Source organism: Euwallacea similis, chromosome 7, assembly GCF_039881205.1.
Source record: "Euwallacea similis isolate ESF13 chromosome 7, ESF131.1, whole genome shotgun sequence".
In the NCBI taxonomy this organism is placed as follows: Eukaryota; Metazoa; Arthropoda; class Insecta; order Coleoptera; family Curculionidae; genus Euwallacea; species Euwallacea similis.
The window spans coordinates 6,031,156-6,047,152 of NC_089615.1; the positions used below are offsets into that span (position 1 = coordinate 6,031,156).

At 36.0% G+C, this 15,997-nt stretch overlaps 1 protein-coding gene across 4 annotated transcripts in view; it reads left to right on the forward strand.

The window, feature by feature from the left end:
• Rbp6 (RNA-binding protein 6) overlaps positions 1 to 15,997 on the forward strand; it is a 371,923-nt gene that overhangs the window by 160,281 nt on the left and 195,645 nt on the right. For 2 of the 4 annotated variants that reach the window (XM_066391971.1, XM_066391972.1), the window contains exons 4-5: positions 2,428 to 2,481; positions 2,858 to 2,942. In XM_066391971.1, coding sequence (XP_066248068.1) covers positions 2,428 to 2,481; positions 2,858 to 2,942 — 139 coding nt within the window. The remainder of the gene's footprint in view (positions 1 to 2,427; positions 2,482 to 2,857; positions 2,943 to 15,997) is intronic. The other 2 variants (XM_066391973.1, XM_066391974.1) reach the window with 1 other exon arrangement.

Sequence of the window (15,997 nt, forward strand, 5' to 3'; positions counted from 1 at the left end):
GGATTTAGCCAAGAGTAATGGAGATGAATGCAAATAGTCATGGGAAAAATCTGCGGTTTCAGTTTGAGACATTTTGATATTTCCAGAAAGGTTTTTTTTTGTTTCGCGTTAGTCCAAAGTTAGCTCTGACACGAAACCGAAATTAACCAATCTTTTGGGAATAGATTTGTCATATAGCTATTGGAAAAATAATCAGTTAGTGTTCTCAGATGAAGAATACAGCTACAGAATATTAGGGTGGGGAGCACAGGTACATAAATGCGATAAAGTTGTCATAATTACATGTGAAGCGTACAAGTCGAACAGGCGTTGTCTTCATAGGAAATCAATATGGAGCTTTAAGATATGTCTGTTTTTTTAATTAACATTTATAAATAAATAATAATTCCAAAGCGAGCAGACAAATAACACGAAACGATATACATAACAAAACTGCCAAAGGGCCTCACTAGGGACCCGGCGAACCAAGCTAATATCGCAATAGTAGAAATCTGCACATGACAAGTACTGCCAGTATTAAGCACTCCATTATTGGAAATAACCGGGGGCCGCTGCAGTGGACGCAAACAATACGCCAAACGTTTAACTAAATAGTAAAATTGAATGCGAAATTGAAACTCTATTTTACAAAAGGAAATCCGAAAGAGTCTCGTTCGTTTATTCAAAATAGCACGTGACTCTTGGCCGAATGGGAGTTTCGAGAACGAGTGATAAACGCGGATTCGAAGAAATTGGAAAGTTGACTTAAGTGTGGAAAATCGATGGAGCCAAATAGTAGTTCTTGTGCAAGTTGTGTAACTTTATTATTTATAGATTAAGGAGGGATTATCGGAGATTCCAAACAGCAGCAGCGGCTGCAATGTTGCCTGGAAAGTTATTAATTCTATTAACGTTTTCCTACTAACTCGAAAGTAAGTAATTTAAATTCTTGGCTCAACTGGATTGCAATTTTCGCTACGGTTTGTGCACGATTTGGGGCCACTTTGTGCACATCTAAACAATATTCCTGTTTAAAAATTAATTTGTCAACGATATTTTATATTTTGTTCAAAATTTTGGATGAGCTTTGAAAGCACGAGCTATCTCCTATCAATGTTTAGGTTAAGCTGTCCAGAGCGTTCTAGCACCATACGTATATATATATTTCAGGCTGTAATTCTTCAGGTCATTTTACGAAGGAAAGTTCATAGGAAAGTGGGTCAGTAAACGTTTCCTTGCAGAGACACAGGGTGTTTCAATTCAATTCAACTTTTTATTGTGCGCCACTGGAGGTTTTTCTTGGAAACTTTGAATTGCCTGCTCAATTTAAAAACTTATTTAGGCCTGGCGTTTTTCGTTTTGTATATGTATACCCCCGTTTTCAAGCTCTTTGTGATAGTATGGGCGGTACGTGGTGCTTAAGGAGTCTATCGTACAACTGTTGACTACTATTCTACGTCATTATCCTTATTTAGGTATTATTTATTCAGTATAAATGAAAAAGTCGTTGATTTATTAGAGGTCTCAAAAACTCTAGGAGCTGGAGGAAAACATTAAAAAATTGAAACTTTTAACACCCCGTGTAATGTTAAAACGTACCAGATTCCGATAAATCCATCCTTTCTAACTATGAATATGCACCATTAACAGAGAAAAATAGTGGTGTTAGTGATTTTAAGATACGATTAGATCAAATAATCAAAACATAAATGTTTAACGCACAGTGACTTTATAAAGTTCGAATTTGAACTGCTGCGGCAAGAAATTGAACGTTCCCAAGTGGATGAAAAAAGGTCTGTAGCGATATCTAAAAAAGAGTCCTACTGATGTGTTTTAATACCTGTGTCTTAAGTTTTTCAAATGAATTTTTGACCGTTTGGATAGGTGAAATATCCCATAGTGTTCTCCTACAAATTGTGCAGTTCAAGTCAACCGGCAGTTAAACTGGGGATTTTGACGGATAATTAACGTTCGACAAATTTTATACTTCTTAAATATAATAAACTTCGTTTTGAAAACATATAAAATACTATAAGTCTCATTTTCTATTGATTCATATACTTTACTTCGCCTCAAGTTTGTATCATAATCCTGTGATCTCTTGAGTAGCATTTGCAAATATCACTATCTTAATAAGGTCCATAAGTTACCATTCTCTTCTTCCCCCTCCTAACACCTCTGTCGTCTTCTCACAGTGCTCTAAGCTTAAAGAATAACATCAGACACTACACGAGAAGACCTCAGAAATGTGTTTTTTACATCCGTCCAACCGCTGCTGTAATATAGTATACAAACCTCGCTTAGTAGATGCTCCCAAGCATAAAGCACCATTACTCATCGTGCTCTATGCTCGACATGTAGTAGAAGAATTAGATCCATAGTAGTTCCGCACATGTGACAATTACTAATTCCCAAGAGGGGGTTGTCAAGTGAGTTGATCTCTTTCAGTGTTTGCTTCGCTACGGGCGTGCAGGACAGCGGCCCCGTCGTATGCACCCCCAGGTATGTTCATGGCTAACCAGAGTCCCACTTTTTCGCAAATATCCAACAGCTTGCGTGAAAATTTCCCAATTTTAAATGTTAATGTACAAGCAGTTTGATATTTAGGAGAATTATTTGGTGTGTAACAACCTTAGCCGTCCCCCTCCGATTCCTATAATAGTAGATCTAACCTCATTAGCAATGATAAAATCCTTAATATTGATGACCCATTAATGCTTATAGCGGTCACAATAATGCTTCGTCAAAGATCAATGAACGTAGTATTTAACATAGGCATCAATGGGGACATGTGAATAATTATTCAGCTTAGACAGAGTTACTACACTACTTAGTGACGTATAACATTTTAAAATGGCAAAGTTTCTGTTTATTCTAGGGGATTTGGATTTATCACATTCACCGATCCCTCCAGTGTAGATAAAGTATTAGCCCAAGGAACACACGAATTAGATGGAAAAAAGGTGAGTCAAATGAGTTTTTAGGATAATAATAATTAAGAATCTTTTTGCCGCTAGAAATATCGTTAAAAACCTTTAATATGGCTGTTAAGTGGTAGATTTGATATACTTAGGCAGATAAACTTTGACGTTGTTTATTGCCATCTCACCTCTTGAAGAACCCGCATTAAAAAAATATCATATTACAGAATTTATTTAAGTTTCAACGACATCTTCTTGTTGTCCGTTTATTGAACCGATTTTAGGAATTTAGGAATTTCCATATTCTAGTGTCGTTAATTATTCATGTCAAGATATTATGCCCAAGAAAAATTATAATAATTGTTCGAAAATAGTATTCAATATTTCTTGAGATAATCATTATAATAGTCTTCTCTAAGGCTGACTTAATTTAGCCATCGTAACGAGATCTAATGTCGAGCACTTTATTAAAAAAGTTGTGTGGCTCATTTAAAATTCGCGTTGAATTTTAAAAAGCTGACAACTGGAGAAACACTCTGAATACAAATTGTATCAAAATGAGATTCCAAAAACTTTAAAACCGACAATAAAACTTTCTTATACAACAAAGAAATTGGACCTTAAAAATTTACAATCTTATTTACCTCTTTCCTTCAATCCGTTTTTGTCTCGAGCCCCGGAGACTTTTTCTCCGAACTTTTCGGGCGCAAATTACGAATGCGCATAAAATTTTTACATCTTTTTAATTTGTTTTGGACTGTGCGTACCTGTGGCATCCCTGATTTTTTTTTCCGTCATTTGTGCCTCTTTGCATAAATAACAAGAAACAAGCTCATTTGGCTTTCGTTTCCGTACCTCGTTTCTTTTGTATGAATACTGTTTGGATACTTTTCAAACTGCCTTTTATACAATGTTGGCGATATTAAGTTGTCCTTAATTCTTTTAAAAGGCGGAGAGTCAAGTTATATTATTGCATCTTATACGAGCAGTAGAAATAATTAGTGGACTTGACGTGGTACAAAGGAAGCTCTCGTTAGTGAAGCGAGGAGCGCAGACAATGGTAAATGAGATGGGAATAATTTCCCCCCTAAAAGATAAGAGAATCCAATCCGAATCGTGTTTATCAAAAGTGTAGCTCACGCTTGCTGGGAGAGCTTTTTAAAATTTCTTGTTGTTGGATGTCACAAAAACCCCGCAGTACGTATCCTTATCCTAATTATCGCAAACGTCATAATATATATTACTTGGCACTGTTGAATTCCAAACAAAAACATGTGAAAGACTATAAATCCCAGGCATACGCAAAGCGCTTTTCTTTCCCTGACGTTGGCTTGTTCGCAGCAGAAATTTATGGGTCTTCTCCCCTTCCATCGCAAATCACTCAAGAGAAAATGCCTCTTTGGCTGTAAATACGATGGAAACATGCCGTATAAATAACATTAGATTACTTTGGATTCCAGCGAGGTCCTTACTTTAAAGATATTTTATAGAAAAGTGCGGAGAAGTTTTTACGACGCTTTTCTTTATACAGCGATGGGGGTCGGGAGTTTGCGAAATCTGCCAAATCACGAGATCGTCATCCGCAGTGCACATCAATTGCATCGCGAATCTATAAAGTAATCCCCATCAAAATAAGAACCTGGAGCCACTAAGCCCCTAGTTATATGACATAATACGGAGTAAACCAATCCGAAGCACGAAAATCCCTCTTTGGAAATGATATATACCCGCAATGAAGACGTGGAATCGTTCGCATTCGTGATTTTATCCAATATTGCTCAGCACGTCAACGACCGACCTGGCTCCTGTATGAAATTGGTCATTATGTCACTGACCTTTAGGGTAACTTTGCTCGCTTTTGGCCCTTTTAAAAGCCTTTATGGACAGCCGCCCGCGTGTTTTATGCATATAAATTTCTCCGATTGCTTAGTGAAATATTTCAGACGAGAATTTAGAGGATTTCGAAGTAACTTTCTGTCCCATTCTTGTTTCGTTCCAACTATTTGAGGAAAATGTTAAAAAGATAGTGAATAGATTAGCTTTTTAAAATGATGTTCTACTAAACAGTCTGGCATGTTTAAGGAAGTTATATTTTGAGGAATAGAGAAGTTTCATATATATCTTCATCTACATTATAGGTTCATTTTTGACAGTAGCAATAGACTAAGCGTGGAAACATGTCGTCCATTTCGTAGTGGTCATTCTATGGTTAAGGTCGAAATTTTTGATGTGGTTACACTTCTTATAACTTAGAAATGGAGAAGAGGTTTCTGAACAGTCATGGTTCTAAATTTCACGACTTTTACAGCCTAATTTTTAAGTTGAAGATTTCGATTTGGCAAGAAATGAAGCTAATAAAATAATTTACAGTTCTACCATTGGCGTATGTACCTGCAAGTCGTTGAACATTTTTGAAAGAAAGGAAAACTATTACTCAAATATTTATTTATAATATGCAACAAGTAATAAGTAGATCTCACATTTGCCTTTGGTTTTTTAGCGGAAAGTAAACTTCTGTTCAATCAATTTCTTTTTAGGCGTGATGTCGAACATGTATTTAAAAATCCCTAACTTCGAAAACATTGCGAAATGAAAAAAGTTTTCATGACAAAAAACGGGTTTTCTATTTAAAATGCCACCGTTTGTTTTTAGAACCCTTTCACCTCGGCCTTCAATGTGTTTTCAACAATTTATTAAAGCTCTTCGAATTGCCTACCCAAGACCACATGAAAGACCTGCCTTGTTAGCGAATTGGTTGATGTTCGCCCAATGTAGTTGAATGAGCAAATTCCATAACAATTTTTCAGACAGTTTTTTTTATAAAATAAAGACCATTGTTGTGTTAAATAATTGTAGTGTACTCTTCTTAAAATTCCTAATCTGAAAAAGCAATTAAAAATTGTGAGGCAATTTAGATGACACGACACACACAGGCGCTGGCTAAATGGCCACTCTCCGTTGGCGATTTAGGGGCATTTCACATGCCACTGGGAGATTTATTTGCATTTTCACTTTTACTGTAATCGGAATAAAGATGAGGAAAAACTTTTTTCTCTTTCTGCTTTCAGATCGTATTAAATTGAAAAACCCATCAATGTGTCACTTTGACGGATTTATGAGAGAATTAAAATATCACTGAGATTTATAAATCTGCATGAAAACTGAAACACTAACCTAGTACTTTAGAAAATAAGTGCTCGACGAAAAATACGAGAATATTTTTCCACTACTAAAACGAACACAAATATTACATATGTTGAATTACTGTGAAGTTTGTTTTTTCGCTTTGTTTCTAAAACAGTATATGACTCAATATTTACCTAGTGAGCTAATGAGATGTAGTCGTTTAAATGAATGCTACGTGTAAAATAATGACCCATTTAAGAAATTTCTGTATAATATACTATTATCAACGTGAACTAAACAGAAATCCATATCCAAAAAAAACGTAAGCTTGCATATCGAGACTACCCAATTTGGTAGAATTTTGATAGATCTTTTGGATCAGCCCTAAGCAAAAAGGTAGAGTTACAAAATTTTAAAATTGCCTTGTCCTTATTCAGAGGTAGTAAAAGTTTCCGGTATTCTGCCGAAATTGTATTCACGTTTAGCGCTTTTCTAAAGTTCCCCCGAACTTATCCCCGAGGAACTTCCGCATATGCAACGATAATCTAATCCCAAAGATAAACTAGGTAACGTCTCATTGTTCACTTTCGCGCAACAAACTTTCCATTATTTTAACGCAATTATTCCACAATATAAAAGGAAATCCCTTATTTCGAGGCTGCGGCTGCCAACTCTCGCCGAATTCCTGCACAAAACAGGAACAAGCAGAAAAGCACGAACGAAATCGCAATTATTATTTTATCCAATTATGTCGGCATGAAATGAAATCCGTCTGAATCGAATTATTCAACTTCCAAGAATACGAGCTCTGATGCGGTTCACGAAGAAAAAAGTTTATTTAGCTAATGGCCAAAGGACCCACCGGGGATGATATTTATTATGAATCCCGTTTCTTATTTATTTTCGAAGATATTTTTGTTGAGGCATTTCGGATGATTTTGCTAATTTTCCTTCTAAGGAGATTTGAATTCCTTTCGGGGCTCATTAGGGAGTATGTTCAACTTAATAACAATCCGCCGTAGTGGAGGTGAAGTTACTTATTTTCATACCGAAAGTCCCTTAGTAATCGAGCACACTCTCCAGATAATGAGACCTACAGCTAATTTAACAAATATGGCTCTATGAAATTTTCTAAGCTCCTTCTAAATTGGATTTATTAAAATATATTTGGATCTATTGAAGCCGAAGCTGAGCGAAAAATATCTCAAATTGAATTAAATCCGTCGCCTCGCTTGAACAGGATATTATTTCAATTATCGATTCTGGCCATTTTACATTTCCTTTCCACTCGGATTCATATACGTCGAAGAGGACTTCTTAATCATTTTAATCGCTTCCATCATATGATCAAAATCCATTGTAAAGCTAATCGTTGCATTTAATATATCTACTATAGACACAAATTTTTAAACTAAAACGTGCCTTTTCAAAACCCTTACGTTATCACATGACTATTTTATGTCCCCCAAAGAAAAAAAATAAGAAAAAATGGACATAATGTGACCTTTATTGAGAAACAGGTGAATTTCTTTTGTGCTCTTTTGCCACATTGAAAAAGATACTATTTAAAAACTCTTGCCCCTCATCGCTCAGTATTTGGAAATTGAGTTGAAGTTCTAAAGAAAATGAAATATTGAAGTTTCTTTCCACCAATTATCAAGGTTTTTATTATTTATTTAATATTGAACCAATCTGTTTCCTGACAATTTCTAATACGGAGTATATTTAAAGTGACGTTCGATTTCGTCAGTAAGTTATTTTTTGGAATCCTTCGGCAGTTCTACAAAAATAATTTTAAAAAATTAGTTTATTTACGGTAGAATACTCCATAAATGGATTAGTCCCTATATGATTTCACACAAATAAACTTATTTGAGCTACCGTGTTTTATAAAAACATCAATAACATGAACTTATAATTTAAAATAATTGGACAATACATAAAATAAATAATGTATATAAATATAATATAAAATAATAGAGAATAATAAATAAAATACACATAATTGTATATCTTCTTCGTTCTCTTGGGTGTTGACGGTTTTCGATATCCGCTTTATCTATGAAAAACGGATTCAGACAGACCAAGGGTATTAGACTTTTTAATGTCACAATCATGATATTGATATATGGAAACTCATGCCCCTATTACTCAGTATGTAAATCTAGGGAATTTGCATTAAAGCGTTAAACGAGCTGAAAATGTATGAGGGTATACTAACATTTTGCTTTCCATAGTTTGATTAATCAAAACAAAAGTGAATATTATTCGATAATCTTGTCCGATACATTTTCCACATTCTGTTATTTCCACTTTCGAGGGTATTTGGAAAATTTAGTGTTCAGATTTAATATAGGATTATAGTATACTCAGTGATATTGAATTTTTCTGAAAGCTTTAGAGTTGTTTTTGCTAGAATTTGCTTAAAATGGGGTTCAAGCTGCTGGTTAGTGACTTCATACATATTAGAAAACTTATCCCTTCCATCAGTCAACAAACAGCAGCACATTCTTGTTGCCAACTGTTTATACTGTAAATATTATAACAAGGCTGGTTATAAGGTTATTCGGTAAGGGGAGCATTTCGTTCGGTTAAGATGAGACACAGGTCGCAAATATCTATTATTCCCGACAAAACTCGGAGGGACCTCAGGAGACCTCAGGAGCATACAGAAGGCTTAGGTAAGGCGGTGAAATCGGTCGAATAGGGAAATTGTGAGAGGCTCCCAAGGTTTTATTGCATTTATAAAGCCACTTTACCGTACGCTGGAAGAAAAAAAAAGCACACAAAGCAAAATGGCCTACATCGGTGTCAGATGTCTTTGCGGGCAATGTCAAGCTGTGGCCATTAACATGCGTGTGGTAAAATTTGTTAACGCACGTGTACACGTAAAGAATTTACCTGACAGTGTTGTTTAAATTAACATATAGAACCCAACAAAGTAATCGTCCAAGTAAAGATATTGTCTCAAAGCAACTTCGCTTCACATCGTTCGGTCAACTGAAATCAATTTACGATAAAAATATCACTATCTACACTCGTTAGGAACATAACTATTACCGCACTTGATTGCTGACCGAACTTCGCTTCCCGTCGTTTGTTGAATTGCATGCAATCGGCATGCCTCGAAATATCACTTTCTACACTTGTTAACCAAAGGCAAAACAACGTTTAATTATAACCCCTCGTTCGATTTTGAATTGATAACGTGATTTCGGGTTGTCACGTTTTTACTCAATTTGAAATTCAATCTGAATTTTTGAATTAAAACAATCCGAAGAAAGGCAAAGCGTCGACTGCAATTAGCGTGCGGTAAAGTATCACTTGGTACACTTGTTAAATAAAGTGGTTTTACTACTCACAGTTCCGAGCTGAAAGTAGCAGTTTAGGTACAGTAGAAAAAGGCCGTCGATATCCGATAAACTGAAATAGGTAAATATTTGTAACAAAAATCTTATAACTGAATAAGACCAATAAAAAATCATTGAATATATTTTTTTCGCATATTGAGCATCTGTTACAGCCTTTTGGCTTTTAGCTGGTCACGTTCTGTAAATAATAATTTCGAGTGTACATTGTGTAAACGTTTGAATACTTGAAAAATATAGTGAAAATGTAACTTTGTTTTAATCTTCACGTTTTTCAATTTACGTCAGTCAGTTTAATGGATATTCAGTATGCTACACAATGACGTTGAAAGAACTGGACAGGACAAACAATTGCCGGTATTCAACGATCTAGAAGGACTAGATGCAGCAATCAGTTGTTGGCATTCAACCAAAAATTGATCCTATTTTTTACCGGAGGGCTGCTATGTATTAGTACCCTTATGATGTCATTTTGTCGGTAGAGTTGCATTGTGCGCTATGGCAATCTGTACATATACATATAAGAAGTAAAATGTTGGGGTGATGTCCCTTCCTCCAATTTCGCTTTTATGGATTAATGTCCTATTTGCCAAAAAGGAAGAAGAGAAATTGTAAAAAAAACGGTGCTAAAATTTGTCTTATTTTTTGGTTGGACGGCCCTGACAATTCGTGATTTCGAATCATTTGATTTAAGACATTTGAAGTAAGAAAAGGTAGCTTTCTCCCAATTTCGCTGTCGTAGATTAATACCTCATTTGCCAAAATGCGATGCTGTGATAGTAAGAAAATAATGCTTAATCCATTTTTCCTCGATCATTGGTTTTATACTTATCCAGATTCCTTGCACGAGTATCAAAAAATGAAAGTCGGTTTAACAAGTTTACAAATATCCCCCGAACATTTATTTATGGATTTAGTGAATTTTGAATTGATAACAAACATATTTTATTAAAATTGTTGCAATACGTTCACAGCCTTAACGATATTACTGATCATGGAACTTCGTTGGCAGAAATTTTAGAATATATGTCTGGTAATATTGTATACAAAAAGAACTCTGCAAGATTAATGGACTGCAGGAAAACGGATTTTTTCAGATAACAATTACTTCTTCAGCTATGGAAAATTAATCAAAAAACTTCTAAAATGTCTCGAGATATTGATGTCATCTACATGTTTCAATTTCACAATTTTTTTGGCGAACTGCTTTGCTACTGACTGGACATTTAGATTTTTGATCTACTGGTAGTGCGTTAAAGTAGCCATTTCTAGAATATCTGCCATGTAACGTTCCCAATGTGAGAATAAAAGCAAAGTGAGTATAAGATCGTTTCGCGAAAAGACGTAAATACTATAAGCTGATTTTTTCTGACCGTTTATAATGCTCATCACATGCAGTTTAACTTTTAAACCTTATTGCCTTTCTAAAATTCTTAAACTTTAACTGAAATAAAATCTTTATAAGACTTGCGAGCGTTGCACGTTTCAAAATGTGCCTAAATAGGTAAACTGTTTCGGAATAATTATCTCTTACGCTCAATTTTCGACAATGTCGCCTCAGCTGTCGAAGAGAATTAAAGTTTGGGGTTTGCTCAAGAAGTTTCAAGCACAACTATTTCCGGAGAATACATAATTTAGAACACAATTTAGAGTATAAAATCGAGGAAAATCAATGTTAAAGCTAACTCTTGTTCAAAACCTATTCAAAGATGGGGTATTATTACTCTTGGGTGAAAGACCAAATGCTCGTTTATATTTTTCCATCTTAGGAAGTCATTTATATGCTTTGTTGACACTATAAACTTCTTTTCATAATATTTTCCCTTGAAAAATAGGTGGTGCTGGTAGCAAAGAGCATTTATTTAAGTGGAATATTTTTGCCTGACACGAAAATTAACTGCGCTTACAAAGAAGAACATTATTTAAGTTTCTTATGATGACTTTTCCCCAAACTTCTAATTACACAAGTTTTAAATTAATATAAGAATTTCTTTCGACTGCGAACTGGAATGAATAATTGTTAACTTTATAAAATGTAGCTTTTGACTGGTCGAAAGTTTCGAGAAGAAATCTTGGGGTTGCGATGTCTTCATTCAGCATCCCGTCGGTCTGAAAAGTCGGTGGCACTTCTTTTCAGTTTCTATGGGCCCCACATTAAATTTTATTACTATTTTAATTTAAGTGTGCATCCGCGTGGAAAACGCAGATAAGTTAAATTACATTTATTCTACTAACCGACTGACTGTATTTTATCTAGCTCTCTCGTGTTCCCTCACTGGCAAAAAAGAGAAATTTAATTTAAATTCCAAGTGTTCGTGCTCAAAACTGCAATCAATATCCGAAAAGTTGCAGCCAGCAATAATAATTATCGACGCTTACGTTTCACGGAATGAAACACACTTTAAGACCGTCTTCCGGCAGGCGGCTCCTTCAAAATATTTCGTTTCAAACTGGGGAAATTTCCCCGTCTGACTGCGGCTTCCACCCGTTAATGAAGCAGGAAAATCATGAAGTGGAACACTTTTCCATTTTCTCCGTTTTTAAGTTTTCCGACGTTAAAGTGAGTGACTGACAGCCGTGGCGGCTGATCTTAATTGCTTTTTTTGCTTTTACTTCTTTTTTCTCCCTAGAAACTTTATGATTTAGTGGACGTGCAGAGACTTACGTATGCTCACAACCTGCAATACTACCTTAAATCATCTGTCTTATAATGGAAGCAAAAAAATATGAGTGATTTAGTATCATCCACAAAAATAATCAAGAAGATATTTTAGTGCCACGGTTTTGTCCAGGCCACCTGTCCGACGACACTACACGGAACCGAGGCCACATGCACCTACGTTTTATAAGGAAACCATTTACCGTGTTCTTTTGGTAAAACTAATGCTGCAATCGTGCAAACTTTGTTCACTACTGGCAGGTTTATGCTGTTGCTGTTTTGTACGTGTTCTTTTGAAAAACTCTTCAATACATTTTTAGCCGGATAGAATCTTTTTCGTACGATGTTGAAGAGCTAATGCAAGTCCTTCGTAAAGAGAACGGTCCGTTTTACGGAGAGGAAAGCGATACATGGGGAGTGAAAATGGGTTACAGAAGACAAAAATGTCTCACGAAGGTAAATCAGCGCTATGGTTTACCTACAAAGAATGATTGGAGAAACCTCAAACTTCATTGCGCTAACTGATTACAGACTTGCTCCGGCAAATATGTTTTTAAAATTTTTTTCATGTCTTCTATGATTCTGGTTTCATTTAATTTTGACTTAAGAGGGGTATTAAATGATTCCCAATTCGTGGAGTAATTATTACATTATGCGCTGCGTTTAGTGCCAAAAAATAATAAGTTTATAAATTTCGTGTGTATTAATTGCACTAAATTTGGCCAATTAATCTCCTTTTGGATGTCAAGTATGAAACTTTTGCAGCACTAATCTTGCCAATAGAAAACGTTGAAAGTTACCGTTAACAACAACGTCAATCGACCACAATTCCGTCCTTCCCCTTTTTTTTCATGGACAAAGTACGAGAAGAACGGGCAAGCACGTAATGAAAAAGTCACAGGCTCTTGACCAAGAATCAATGGGTACTTAAAGAAAAAAAAACTATGTGCACGAGATGAAGTGAAATTACGGACTTGTAGACAATGCATTACGGACACAAGACGAATGTATAACATAAACAACATGAATGAATAAAATAAACTATCGGCACATGTAGAATCATCTATGGACATGAGCTCACTTGATATTGATATAAGCCGATCAGATGCACTGAATTACGGGTACAAGACGAAACGAAACTACGAGCACGTACAATATAAACTACGGCCACGTGTAAACTCAGTCATGGACATGAAGGTTCATATCTGAGAGTTCACTCCACTTCAAGAAGACTGTTGATGCTTGTTATTGGTATGAGCAAATCAAACCCCAATAGCACAGACTGTGTCACTCCATTTAGTAAAGCGAAGCCGTAAAGACGCAAATACTACATACTAACTCTCATCAAATGAAATCATTATCAACGTGTTGCTGCTTCGTTATGTTCATAACAGCGGAATGAAAAATCAAGATATGGAATTTAACTATTTTATTCTACTTAATAAAAAAAAACTTATTTTATTGGGACAGTTTTGTGAAAGCTGTTTATTCTGGTAAACCATAGTTCAGCAACAGCTCCTTTTCCTCTCACAAAGTGCTACATATCACACTCATTGATTTTGCATTCGCCCTGAACGTTTCCAAGAAATTGGAAATTGATGTTTCTATTGATATTACCGTCATGTAGCAAGTTTTTGCTCTTACGAAAAATTTAAAAGAATAAATTAAAGTAGAGGATTTTGAAATCGAAAGACAGTTCCTAATTCGGACTTCTTGTTCCTAGAGATGCTGATCGGGAGCTGATTTCCCGGGAATGATGTCAAAGTGTTAATTAACATAGTCCAAGCAGATAGTTGGATTATGAATATAGGCAAATACACGTAATTTCGACGTCGCTCTCCGGGAGAGTTCTACTCTCTAAACTTGAGATCCTAGCCCCAGGTGGCTTTATGATTTTCTGAAATGAAACCATTGGATTCGTCTTGAGACGGGAGTTAAGAACCTTGTAATTCGAGTAACTCGCCATTAACTCGATGCGGAACCCGAATTGGATAAGTTTACGTTAATATAAAACTAATAATTTTCTTCCGCGTTTACGATCCGGTTACTTAAAACCTGAACTGTATCTACTTATTTTTGAATAGAACCAACGTAAGTATTACCCCTAGGGAATTACGCTTTCCTTGGTACAGGCCCAATTGCGCCCCATTATTACACTTTATTATATTAACCGTAATTAATCAGCCGCTGATGACTGAACTCCATTAATTTGTAATCACTATTCTATTTCGAACTTTTTTCAATCGTAAATTCCTTAATTAAGTAGACGTAACTTAAAAAAGGAGAACGGGACGCAAGAAACGTTAGACTGGCGCAGCAAGTCAACAAAAAAGGTTTTCTCTAAAAACGAACAGCCAAGTTCTACTTCCACAGGTGGAATTGTGAATATGAATCTGTGTTTCAAAAGCTGAGGCTATTACTAAGGCGAAGCCCCTTATTGGGGTGTATTAGGGTTCAATTTGAGTATTGGCGAAGTTGAGGAACCGCCATAACAGGAATCTCCCTCGGTCTGCAAAAAATCTCCTCCTTCCAGGCAATGGAAATGACCTGTTCCTTCCAATAATGGGAAACAAGGAAGTGACCTCATTACACTCGATGCGGGAAGATTCCAGACCAGAGCTTCCGTTAGTCTATATCCTTGATAGATTCACCTCCACTTCGAATATTTCTTATTGGAGTATTCCACGAGACTCGATCTCCGTGTAATTTTCCTGTATCATAGAATAGTCCAGGAATGGCGCTGTGATTTTCTTATTATCTAGGATGAATATAACTGCGCCCTCGGCGATTAGTTTGAGTGAACAACAATTGCCCAACTACTGCTGTAATGGAATAAAGCACTTAGCAACGTCGCCCACTGAAATTTACCTTTCCTACAGTTATATGAACTATTGCTGACAGATTCAACATGACTAATAAACGGAAGCTGATGAACAAACCACCAGGGAAATTCCCAATCCCTTATTTTCTAGTGCCCCCAGATTATTTTTCATGTGTGCGTAGTTAGTTTCTAGGTGGCCATAGTTTGTTTTTTAACGTGCCCCCAGATTAGTTTGACGTGCTGGTTGTTTATTTCTACGTGAAAGTAGTTTATTTTTTACGTGCTCGTGGTTTATTTCTCCGTGCCTATTGTTTTTTATTCCTCTGGAAAGGAGCTTAAGTGATTCCTGGATCGTAAACGTGCTAATTCTTGTTGCCAGTGCTCGGGAAGTGCTCGCAAAAGGTGACAGTTATTTGTGAGTGGTACGGATCCGAAGAGGATGAGGTTTTACAGGCCACTGTTATTTTCCATGCCGAAAACCAACATTAAACTTTAAAATTTTCTCTTTGCAACACTTCAATTTGGTAAATTTGTCTTGTGTGTTTTTCTCAACGTTGCGTAATCGTTTGCGAGTTAGCGCTACAAGTTCGGACTTGTGCCGGTCAATCTACAAGACCAGGGCACAAAGGTCGGAATTTTGTGACTTAAACTCCTTATGTGTAACTTTCGCTATTTGGCGAATTTTCTAACAGATGCCTTGATCCCAGACCAAGAAACTTGTTAGTACTTTGGAGTTTTCTAGAAGGAGATGTCGCCAGAGAGAAATGTTTTTATCCAGCAGGAACAGGACCTATGGTACCTAGCGATTTTAATTTATTTGAAAATTGCTTCTTCATACGCCATTACCTATGAATATAGGATCAGGGGGAGGACCTGTAAAATCCAGTTTAAATTATTATGGCCTCAAAACCAGCCAAATCCCCCAAAAGCATATTGCCCATTTTAATTAAACGGCTCCTCATATCGGTAGGCAATAATTGGATAACTTAACCTCAAATATTTGGAGTACTCAGCAAACTATTTGCATGTCCGTACCCGACTCATGTCGAACTAGATAAAGGACTTAAAGTTGCTGTCGACACTTCGTCAGCCCAATCAATATCGTTCCACGTACATGAGTTAT